General features: G+C 43.4%; 1 protein-coding gene across 2 annotated transcripts in view; it reads left to right on the forward strand.

The window, feature by feature from the left end:
* The window catches only part of LOC137432039 (serine/threonine-protein kinase PAK 4), a gene marked incomplete at its 3' end in the record, with an annotated part of 64,546 nt that extends 58,624 nt beyond the window's left edge, over window positions 1-5,922 (forward strand). For both annotated transcript variants that reach the window (XM_078781300.1, XM_078781305.1), the window contains 1 exon segment: window positions 5,797-5,922. In XM_078781300.1, the coding sequence (XP_078637426.1) occupies window positions 5,797-5,922 (126 nt within the window).
* Window positions 5,923-12,867: the final 6,945 nt, after the last annotated feature.

Raw genomic sequence — 12,867 nt, forward strand, 5'->3', positions numbered from 1 at the left:
TTTACCGTCCCTCCTAGGGATGGCACCGATTCCTTGCCCTGCCTGCGAGACACAGTGCTGACAGTTTGTAGCTGGACCGAGATTGAAACCCAGACGACACGGCTCAAAGGCAGATGTGCATACCTCTAGGCCATCATGCCAGCCCGATGCTGGTAAAGTGGTTCTTTATTGTACAAATCATATAGTGCTGGGAGGTGTCATTGGAGCGGGGATATGTGCAAAACACCAAGGTAACAGTTTATACTGTAGATGGGTCAGGAATCAAACTCCTACTTGACAGTTCTAAAGCTAACCTCTGAGCTATCCTTTTATCTCCTGCCCTCTCTCCCCTTTGGATTTGAACATGTTTGTTCTGACTCGTTGATGTCACAGTTTGCTTTGTCGGTATCTGTTTTGGATACTGTACTTAATCCCTTTTCACACACATAAGTAAGGATTGAAAAGGATATATTTGAAGTCGACAGCGTTTTCGTTTTCTATTGGATTGAGATTTACAATATGCAACAAAAGAAATGCATTCATTTGTTCACTCAGCACAATATATATCTCTCTTCTCTTCTCTCTATATTATAAAAAAGTTTTTTTTGTTTGTCTGCGCAAGCTAATATCCTGAACGGTGAAAGATAGGAGGAAACTTCCAATACAAAAAATGTCGGGACGGACCCCGGGAAGGTTTTAGGTGAGGTGAGGTGGCGAGGCCGGTCGAGGCCCACCTCGGCCGGTCTGGGCCCATTTCGCAATTAAAAGCTGAGCTGAATTATAGTAGTCAATCTTCTACGGGCGCGAGTAAAAGCTGAATTGTAGTAGTAAATTCATTCAAAAAGAACTATAAATGTCGGGACGGGCCCTGTGAAGTTTATAGGCGAGGTAGCGAGGCCTGTCGAAGCCGCTTCGGCCGGGCTGCGCCCATTTCACAATTAAAAGCTGAGCTGAATTATAGCAGTCAATCTTCTACGGCCGCGAGTAAAAGCCGAATTATAGTAGTAAATTTATTCAAAAAGAACCCGGGCAACGCCGGGTGCTTTCGGCTAGTGTGTGTGCGTGTGTGTGTGCGTGTGTGCGTGTGTGTGTGTGTGTGTGTGTGTGTGTGTGTGTGTGTGTGTGTGTGTGTGTGTGTGTGTGTGTGTGTGTGTGTGTGTGTGTGTGTGTGTGTGTGTGTGTGTGTGTGTGTGTGTGTGTATGTGTATATATATATTGAACTACATATGTATATATATATATTGAACTACATATATATATATATATATTGAACTACATATATATATATATATTGAACTACATATATATATATTAAAGCGTGAGGTGGAAAGAACTGGGAAGTGGCCGTGTGCTGTGTGCAGGAAGGGCGTCGGAGTGAATTCCATTCAATGTGCGCTGAGTGGGTTCATCAAAAATGTAGTGGTTTGAGAGGGTCATTAACCAGTGTGGCAGCTACATTCAAATGTAAGGTGTGCACAGAGGGAGCTGCAGATGGAGGAAATGTTGAGTTGGATCTTGGAGACGGCGTGAAGCTGGAAGGTGTGAAAACATTTTGCTACCTTGGAGACATGCTGAATGGAGAAGGTGGATCAGACTCGGCAACGGTTGCTAGAGTGAGATGTGCATGGAAGAAGTTTCGGGAACTGAGTGGCGTGCTGATGAGGAGGGGAGTGTCGTTGAAGCTGAAGGGAAAGGTGTATGCTGCATGTGTGAGAAGTTTTATGATTTATGGGAGCGAGACATGGGTAATGAACGTAGAGCAGCAACGAAGGTTGGAAAGGGTGGAAATGCGAATGGATCGATGGATGTGCGGAGTATCGTTGAGAGCGAGCAAGACAAATGATGAATTGCGAAAGATGATGGGAATAGAGCCTGTGATTGATGCTGTGAAGAGGAACAGGTTGAGATTGTTTGGTCATGTGTTGAGGAAGGATGAAAGTGACTGGTTGAGAAGAGTGATGGAAATGAATGTAGAAGGAAGTAGAGGATGGGGAAGACCGAGAAAGACTTGGCTAAAGATTGGGAAGAAGAAATGCGGTTAAGGGGGTTAACAAGGAGAGATGCAGAAAATAGGGCAAGATGGAAAAGATTGTCATGGGGACTGCAAGGCTAACCCCTGCTCGAGCAGGGAAAATTGCCTTTAAAATGCATGTTGTTGTTTGTTGTTGTTGTGGTTTTGAATTACGTGGTGGTGAGGTATTTATAATTACGTGGTGGTGAGGTGTTTTTTCTTTATGTGGTGGTGAGGTGTTTTGAATTAGTTGGTGATGAGGTGTTTTGAATTACTTGGTGGTGAGGTGTTTTGAATTACTTGGTGGTGAGGTGTTTTGAATTACTTGGTGGTGAGGTGTTTTTAAATGACGTAGTGAGGTGTTTTTAATTTCGTGGCTGTGAGATGTTTTTATTACGTGTTTTATGGCTGTGAGGTGTTTTTAATTTTGTGGTGGTGAGGTGTTTTTATTACGTGTTTTATGCCTGTGAGGTGTTTTCAATTTCGTGGTGAGGTGTTTCGAATTACTTGGTGGTGAGGTGTTTTGAATTACTTGGTGGTGAGGTGTATTGTATTACGTGGTGGTGAGGTGTAATCGTCCCAAACTTCCAGTCTGCACTTACCCCTCCCCTATATGTATGTGCTGAGGGTTTTTTTCTTGAAAAAAAAACATTCAACCTAAATCTTCAACCTAAATTCCCTATAAAAATGTAATATCACAAACACAACAAATACATTTGTGCAAAATAATTGTTTGTATTATGATTGGTGGAAATCGATGACAAAACAGCAACTCAGGTACAGTCATTTTCCTCAGCGAAAATAAGCCTGTTCCTCAGTAACGACGCGTGGTGAGGTGAGCGCAGCGAGCGGACGGTCATTAGAATCACCAAATATATATATTCGGGAGATTAAATCAGACGCGGACGTAGCTTCAGGAAATCGATATTTAATTTGACAAGCTTTCGACCAACAAAGGTCTTCTTCTTAGTCGTCCCCAAGTTCAACGGAAGAGAAAGACGAAAACACCTCATCATATATATAAATATGTTAATTTTTTTGGATAAAAGATTGAGGCTCGTTTAAGAGCAAGCACATCAAACTCATATTGGCACAAAAAACATAAACGGACACGTAAAGCAATAAGGGGAGGGGAAGAGACAAGACAAGATGGGGAGAGAGAGGGAAGCACACACACAAGCACAACAGTAGAGAACAGGGATATCGGGAGATCCGTTCGAAGGGAGAGAACGGGTGGGAGAGGGAAGGAGTGCACGGTACAAAATAAATCGACACCACAAGGAATTTCAGGAATGAAGTCGGGGATTGAAGGATATGGATTTGGGGTTTATTAACGGGGGTAGAAAAGATCAAGGTTTTGGATGGGGGAAGATAAGAGATGTTTGTGAACAGCTGTTTTAAAGACCTCGAGGGAGGAGTGGGATTGAAGAGAGTGTGGGAGTTTGTTCCAGAGGTGGGAAAAAAGAGGAATGAAAGAGTGAAGGTGAGCAGAGTCTTGATTTTGGCAGTTTTACCAGAAGAGGGTTGTTGGCAGATCTTGAGCGACCTGTGGGAATATTTGGGGGACACAGCACAGACAGAGCTGGGGGGGGGGGGGGCTCGGCCAGAGAGGAGTCGGTAGAAGACAGACCACCAACCTGCCTGCGGTGAGAGTGAAAAGCCCTCAGAATCAGCTTTATCGCGGGAGATTCCAATGATTCTTAAAGCTTTGGTTTCTACAGCGTGAAGCCGAGCTAGGTATGAGGCACGAGCACCAGCCCAGAGTGGAGAGCAGTATTCCATTGAGCTACGGATGAAAGCCTTGTTTGTGGTGAGGAGCTCAGGTGTGCCAAGGAAGGACTTCGTACGACGGAGGATGCCCAGTCGGCAACTGGCTTTGGAGGCCAGCTTGGAAATGTGGTTTTCCCCAAGAAAGATCATGGCAAATAGTGAGACCCAAAAACTTGAGTGACAGAACTTCTTGGAGAGGATTGTTGAGAAAGTAGATGGGAGGGTTTTCCAGACTGTCTTTTCGGAGAGACACATCGTGAGAATGTGAGATTTGTTAGGATTGAAAGACATGTTCCACTTGTTTGACCAGTTTGTGATTTTGTCCAGGTCTGCAGAGAGTGAAGAGGCTGCTGCCCTCCGATCTGAGGGATGATATGGAGCGGCAGAGAGTAGAGTCATAAGCAAAGAGATAGAGAGGATTTTCCAGAGAGTCGGAGAGATCATTGATGAAAACCAGAAAAAGCACAGGGCCCAGAACACTGCCTTGAGGAATTCCAGCCTCAACAGGAAGGGGAGATTAGAGAAATCCATTCAGGGCCACACGTTGATGGCGACCGGAAAGGACGTCCGCAAGCCATGCATGGAGATTTCCATAGGATGAGAGTTTGGTGAGCAGAGCAGAGTGTCAGACCGTATCGAAGGCATGAGATATGTCAAGGGAGACGGCTGTGATTTCCTGTTTGGCGTTGAGGGCCTCCATCCATTGTTGAGACGGCGGAAGCAGCATGTCCAGAGTAGAGAGACCTGGTCTGAATCCAAAGTGATGATCCGAGATCAAGCCATTGGAGAAGAGGAAGGATTTATTGTCAGAAGCGATGATGGATTCCATGACCTTGCTGATGATTGGGAGCAGGCTGATTGGTCAGTGGTTGTAAGGATCTGTTTTTGCATGCTTTCTATGAAAAGCGGTGATGTTGGCTGGCACGTTTACAAGAAAAAATAATAACAGAAGAATTTCTAAAACAAAGTTATGATTACTTACCAAAAATTAATGTGAACAGTTTTACTCAGGTACAGTCATTATCCTCAACCAAAAATTAATGTGAACAGTTTTACATGCAATTGTTCAGCTTTTTCCCGTTGTTTTATTTTTTCCTGGACATAAATTGAGTTGTCGTCCCTCTCGCACCACTTTGTGTCATAAATTACTTGTGACCTACTTCTATGTGTATTGATGATTAGTGTCATCCCTGCACTGTTGTCTTGTCCTGCTACCCCCATCCTCCACCATCTCCTTCCCCCTCCCCCCACCCTAAATTCCTCATCCTTGTTTCTTGTTGATTTTCATCATCTTGTAGGGTTGTTTTGTTTGCATTTCATGGTTTCACCCTTTGCCTGCAAAATGGCTTCATTAAGCAATGACCGAATATACAGTCTGTCTGCCAATGACGTTCCACATGCTCCTTGCCATGTGGAGCGATGCCAAGATGCTCCCAGAGCTCAAGGGAATTAAATCCTGTATTAGTCATGTCTTCAGTGATGTAGCTTTGAAGTTGGCAGAGAGAATATTTACCCAGGGCTAGCATTCAATGCTGAATCAAGGTAACTTGAGTAAATTTATGACGGCAATTGACAATGTGATGTTACTCTACAATAGAATTACCTAGTGCAGCTATAATTAATATAATTATTTGAAGGAACATCAGGGAGGCGTGCGTGCCAGAAAGGAAATGACATCGTAACCCCAAATGCAAAGGAGTAGGAGGACATTTTATAGTTGATTGGTTTTAATGATAACACACAAAAGGAAAAAATTGCAAATGCAATGAATTTATTTTATGGACTGTTCACACTCCAGCAAAAAAAACACCTTTTTTTTTTTTTACTTCTCAGTACTGTATTAAATGAGAGTCTGATTATTTTCTTTTTTCTGTTTTTTACTTTTTTTATTTTAGGAGTGAAAAGTCCTTCGAGGCACGGATTGGTGGATTTAAAATGCTTTAACATATTCATGGTTCAGTTGTGTTCCAAAACATTCTTCTTTTCCAACTCGCACACGTAACTCAAATATGACATTATTTTTGCATTATCTGCAGATCAAACTCTCCGACTTTGGTTTCTGCGCTCAAGTGTCAAAAGAAGTTCCTCGACGCAAGTCTTTGGTCGGTACTCCGTACTGGATGGCACCAGAGGTCATCTCTCGGCTTCCATATGGTCCAGAGGTAAGATCCAGCAAAAGGAGCCATCTGAGTACTCTGAACTCAGAGTATGGGGGGGTTAGGGGGGTGGAGGGATATGTTGAATTTGAAAAAACAGGATTTATAACAATGAAGAGGGGTAGTGGAGAGGCAGAGGACATGAAAATTATGTTGGCAGAAGTTTTGAGTGAAGGATTGGAAAGTGGGCATGTATGTGGCATATTGAGGAAAAAGTGGGAGTGACTCAGAAATTCTGCAATAATACATTACCCAAAGCACTTCTACACATTCTCCTCGCATGATATTTCTTTATTGGTATTTAAAAGGTCTTTGATGTGAATCAAATTTTGCAAAGCTTTAATTTGTTCAAATGTTATGGAATTTATTTCAGAGATGAATGTGTTTCGTTGTGGCATAAAGGTTTGTAATGGATTTTTAAGTGGATTTTAAACTGAACTTTTTTTAATGACAAATCCTTTCTGTAATCAACATGCTTCACAATGGAATCGTGCGAATTTCATTCAACATTCAGTTTTTTGCGATGTGGAGGTTGTTGAACTACCAGCTTGGTAAATTTCTTATTTTTGGGTCATTCCATATTAAACTAGAAAGCATCTGAAAATGCAAAGCCCGTCCGTCCGTGTCTGTTTGTAATCAGATGACTCTTCTTCTTCCATATGTGCAAACTAACGAAAACAGTTTAAAAAAAAAATACAAAATGAAAATTGATGATTTTATACAGCCTTGACCTAAAAAGCTTTAGATCTAAAAAAAACATTCGACTCCAACCTTTTCATCAATGAACCAATTCAGTGACCGGATATGCAAATTCTTTAAATTTCAGGTCAATTGGGTGAAAATTGGTGAATTTATAAAACGTTAACCTTTGTCCTTTTAATCTAAAAAAAAAAAAAAAATCAGCTTCTAGCTTTTGATTGGTGAACCAATTCAGTGACCCAATATTTAAATTCTTAAAATTTCAGGTCAATCAGATGAAAATTGACAATTTTATGTAATGCTGACCTTTGACCTTTTGACCTAATTGTTAATTTGGCTTCTCCATATCATAATAAAGATTTGTTGAAAACTTGAGGACAAAACTCAATGGTAAATTCAAATTTCAGGTCAATTGGGTGAAAATTGATGATTTATGTGATGCTGACCTTTGACCTTTTGACAATTGTTAATTTACCTTCTCCATATTATCATAATAAAGCTTTGGTAAAAGTTTGATGAGAAAACTGAAATGGTAAAAAAGTTATGGCCCAGACAGACGCAGACTTGTTTCCGTGGTTGTGAAGTGTTTTTAATAACGTTGTGGTAGTTTTGAATCATGTGGTGGTGATGTATTTTGAATTATGTGGTGGTGAGGTGTTTTTAAATGACGTGGTGGTGTGTTTTTAAATCACGTGGTGGTGAGGTGTTTTGAATTACGTGGTGGTGAGGTGTTTTGAATTACGTGGTGGTGAGGTGTTTTGAATTATGTGGTGGTGAGGTGTTTTTAATTATGTGGTGGTGTGGTGTTTTGAATTAGTTGGTGATGAGGTGTTTTGAATTAGTTGGTGATGAGGTGTTTTCAATTTTGTGGTGGTGAGGTGTTTTTAATTTTGTGGCTGTGAGGTGTTTTAATAAATTATGTGGTGGTGAGGTGTTTTGAATTACGTGGTGGTATGGTGTTTTGAATTGCGTGGTGGTGATGTGTTTTGAATTATTTGGTGGTGAGGTTTTTTGAATTACATGGTGGTGAGGTGTTTTAAATTACTTGGTGGTGAGGTGTTTTAAATTACTTGGTGATGAGGTGTTTTGAATTGCGTGGTGGTGAGGTGTTTTGAATTACTTAGTGGTGAGGTGTTTTGAATTACATGGTGGTGAGGTGTTTTAAATTACATGGTGGTGAGGTGTTTTTAATTACTTGGTGGTGAGGTGTTTTAAATTACATGGTGGTGAGGTGTTTTAAATTACTTGGTGGTGAGGTGTTTTGAATTACTTGGTGGTGAGGTGCTTTAAATTACTTGGTGGTGAGGTGCTTTAAATTACTTGGTGGAGGTGTTTTAAATTACTTGGTGGTGAGGTGTTTGAATTACTTGGTGGTGAGGTGCTTTAAATTACTTGGTGATGAGGTGTTTTGAATTGCGTGATGGTGAGGTGTTTTGAATTACTTAGTGGTGAGGTATTTTGAATTACATGGTGGTGAGGTGTTTTAAATTACATGGGGTGTTTTAAATTACTTGGTGGTGAGGTGTTTTGAATTACTTGGTGGTGAGGTGTTTTGAATTGCGTGGTGGTGAGGTGATTTCAAATTAGGTGGGGTGAGGTGTTTTAAATTACTTGGTGGTGCGGTGTTTTGAATTACGTGGTGGTGAGGTGTAATCGTCCCAAACTTCCAGTTTGCACCTAGCCCTCCCGTATGTATGTGCTGAGGGTTCTTTTTTGAATTATATATATTTTTTCAACCTAAATTGCTTATAAAAATGTAATATCACAAACACTACAAATAAATTTGTGCAAAATAATTGTTTGTGTTATGATTGGTGTCAATCATTACAACACAGCCTTGAGGCTAATATATATATATATATCAGTGACATATATATATATATATATATATATACCTCCCCCCTCCCCCTCCCCTCCCACCTCACCCTCCCCCCCTCCCCTTCTCCCCCCCACCCCTCCCTCCTCTCCCTCCCCTCCCCCTCCCACTCCCCTCCCTCCTCTCCCTCCCCTCCCCCATCCCACTCCCCTCCCCCCTCCCACTCCCCTCCCCCCTCCCCCTCCCCCCCTTACCTCCCCCTCCCCCGCCCTCCCCCCCTCCCCCTTCCCCTCCCCCTCCCCCTCCACTCCCCCCTCCCCTCCCCCCTCCCCCCTCCTCTCCCACTCCCCTCCCCCCCCTCCCTCCTCTTCTCCCCTCCCCCCCTCTTCTCCCCTCCCCCCTCCCCCCTCCTCTCCCACTCCCCTCCCCCCCTCCCTCCTCTTCTCCCCTCCCCCCCTCTTCTCCCCTCCCCCCTCCCCCCTCCTTTCCCACTCCCCTCCCCCCCTCCCTCCTCTTCTCCCCTCCCCCCTCTTCTCCCCTCCCCCCTCTTCTCCCCTCCCCCCCTCTTCTCCCCTCCCCACCCTCTCCTCCCCTCCCCCCCCGTTCTCCTCCTCTCCCCTTCCTCCTCCCCTCCCTTCCCCCGCCCGGCACTGCCGGGTACTTCCCATGGCCAGCTGTACGTGGGCTGCTCGAGGGTTGGAAAACCAAGCAATCTTTATGTCTTGGCACCAAGTAAGAAAACCAGAAATGTTGTATACCAAGAGGTTTTGAGAAATTGAAAATTGACAAAACGTCATGTAGGAAATGTACTGTGATATTGCTCTAAAATATACATGTTCTTTTCATCATATATTTGTATTATTCTTTTTCAACCCGGGCGAAGCCGGGTACCTCAGCTAGTATATATATATATTTGCCTCAAGGCTGTGTTGTCATGATTTACACCAATCATAATACAAACAATTATTTTGCACAAATTTATTTGTTGTGTTTGTGATATTACATTACATATATATATATATATATATATATATATATATATATATATATATATATATATATATATATATAGATATATATATATATATATATATATATATATATATATACATATATACATATATATACATATATATACATACATACATACATACATACATACATACATACATACACAGTGAAACCTTGACTTACGAGTTTAATTCGTTTTGTGACCGAGCTCGTAACTCAATTTGCTCGTTTCTCAAATTAAATTTCCCCATTAAAATGCATTGAAATGCTATTAATCCGTTCCAGCCCGCCAAAAACCACACCAATTTTTTTTTTAATATACAGTATATATAAAAATATCTCGCGCTTTATATTTCACCTGTATGCAGCATACAAGTTGGCAGCATGGCCTGGACTGGAGGTATGCACACTTGACTCTAAACTGTCCAGCCTGGTTTGAATCCCGACCCAGCTATAACCTGTCATGGGTGAATCACAGGCAGGGTGATTCATCAATGTGTGTACCGCTAAACTGGGCGCCCCGTTTGCGTCCCATTAGTTGTTGGATGTTAAGGATCTGTGTAGTGTTCTGGGCCCTGTGCTATTTTTGGTCTTCATCAATGACCTCATCGAAATGACCTCATCAATGACCCATCGAAAACCTTGATATTTTCTACCCCCGGTAATTCACCCCAGAGTCCTTGCAGTGTTCATATGTTTTATTCCTCTCCCACCTCCCCCCAAGTCCTCCCGATGTCCCTGCTCTCAAATGTTGTGTTTGTGTCCTTCCCCCTCTCTCCCCATATTGTCTGCCGCTCCCCTTGTTTTTTGTGTTTTGTGTGTCGGTTTGTCTTTTTGTGTGATTAATGTTAGCTCTTTCACGAGCCTCGATCTTGTATACAAAAAAAAAAAAAAAAAAAAAAAATAACCGTGTCTTCCACAAAGAGAAGGCGAGCTATCGCCGGCACTCTGAACAAGTTGTGGCCTGGCATGCTCTTCTCCTCTGCCGTTATATACGTCCTCCTCGGCATCTTTTTCCAGAAGAGCCCTGTCTCGTCACAGTTGAAGATTTGCTGGGGGATGTATCGTTCGGCTTGTATCAGTTCGGCAAAAGTTATAATAAAATCTTCAGCTGCCTTCACATCCGAGCTTGCTGCCTCACCATGCCTGACGACGGAGTGAATGCCGGTCCTCTTCTTAAAATTATCAAACCATCCCCGACTGGCTTTGAATGACTTCCGATGCCTCGTCCGTTGATGTTCCCGCCGTCTGCTGCACCAAATCCCCGTAAATGTCTCGTGCCTTCTCACAGATGATGCTCTCGGTCACGGTATCTCCTGCGAGCTGCTTCTCCGTCAACCACACAAACAACAACTTCTCCATCTCTTCATGGACAGAGGTCCGGAGCTTTGAAATAATCGTAACGCCCTTGGCTGGCGTTATAGCCTTTATCGACTCCTTCTGCTTCAAAATCGTACATATCGTAGAAGTACTACGATCGTACTGCCTCGCCAAGTCGACAACACGCACACCTCGCTCATGTTTTTCGACGATTGCGTGTTTTATATCCAAGCACATCATCCTCTTCTTCTTCTCAGCACTGCCCTTGGCACTCAATTTCTTCGGACCCATGGTTAAAACTAAGAAATTTTCCAAATTAACAAAAATGCGAAAACAAAGTAGCAACGATACACGGCAGAGATGCTTGCACGGCAAGATAACCACGTGACCGGAACCCACCTGGTGGCGGGTGGCGTAAGCTCCAAAATAACCAAAATGCGGAAAACAAAGCAGCAGCGATATACGGCAGAGATGCTTGCACGGCAAGATAACCACGTGACCGGAACCCACCTGGTGGCGGGTGGCGTAAGCTCGTAACTCAGATCTCGGCTCGCATCACAAAGCAATAAACCGCCCGAGCGACGGCTCGTATCTCGGAAAACTCGTAAGTTGGTGCACTCGTAAGTCAAGGTTTCACTGTGTGTGTGTGTGTGTGTATATATATATATATATATATATATATATATATATATATATATATATATGTATGTATGTATGTATGTATGTATGTATGTATGTATGTATGTATGTATGTATGTATGTAATGTATGTATGTATGTATGTATGTATGTCTTAAAATTATCAAACCATCCCCGACTGGCTTTGGATGACTTCCGATGCCTCGTCCGTTGATGTTCCCGCCGTCTGCTGCACCAAATCCCCGTAAATGTCTCGGGCCTTCTCACACATGATGCTCTCGGTCACGGTATCTCCTGCGAGCTGCTTCTCCGTCAACCACACAAACAACAACTTCTCCATCTCTTCATGGACAGAGGTCCGGAGTTTTGAAATAATCGTAACGCCTTTGGCTGGCGTATATGTATATGTGTAATAACCCCAGATATACCAACCCAGCGTATATATATATATATATCCATGATATCCATTATATCCATTATATCCATTCTCCAACCTATAGCTTTGTCTTTAAAAACTCAACGTTTCGGCCAGCAACCCAGCGTGCGCCGAGCCTCCACTAGCCTTCATCAAGAGAAGTTCCCTTGTTCACCTCCTCCCAGATATATCTGGGGGGAGGGGTGGGCCTATTCTATCAACCAATCACAAAGCTGCGTTGCGAGACCTCGTGACCATGGACCCATGCTCGGCTTATGTTGCAAGTGTTTTGTGCGTGTTTGAGCGGTGTATTGTGTTTTGTTGTCCGTGTCGGCTATGTCCCACTTTGTCTTTGTCCTCCTCCACGCATCGATGTCTCTCTGGTGTATTTATGCATGAGAGGTCCGTATGCCTGTGGTAACGCCACAGTCTCCTCTGTCAATGGTGCCCGTGTTTGGCCAGTGTGCCAGGCCTCCAGTATTCGCCTCCTGGCCCGGTTCGGGGATGCCGCCAGCACGTTCACATTGTCCCATAGAGGAACATGGCCCGCCCTTATTCCATGCTTGGCGATAGCAGATCTTTCTGGGTGATTACACTCAAAGGCCTTGTGGTGTTCATTAATGCGCTGGCCTAAGGTTCTTCCAGTCTCGCCTATGTATTCTCCACCACAGTCACATGGAATGGTGTATACCACACCTGTGCAATCATTCTTCAGTCTTTTGTCTTTGACCTTGGTCAGTGCACGTCTCAAGGTGTATATAGGTTGGTAGTTGACCCTCACCCCGACCGTCTCAAAATCCTGCCAATCCTTTGAGATACCCGTGGCACAAATGGTAGCACGCAGAAGCCCTTAGGTGGTTCCTGTGGCACGTCCTGGATTCTTGGAGCCGCCAGTACCATTTCATTTTTGGGCAGAGGTGGTCTGGGTAGCCATTGGCTTTCAATACCCATTTGAGATGCTTGATCTCTCTCCTTTTGCCCTTCAAGGTGGACGGTATATTCCTTGCCCTTTTTACGAGTGTATTCACCACAGCTCTTTATGGTGCAGTGGA

This window comes from Myxine glutinosa, chromosome 1 (assembly GCF_964187855.1).
Source record: "Myxine glutinosa chromosome 1, kmMyxGlut1.1, whole genome shotgun sequence".
Classification (NCBI taxonomy): domain Eukaryota; kingdom Metazoa; phylum Chordata; class Myxini; order Myxiniformes; family Myxinidae; genus Myxine; species Myxine glutinosa.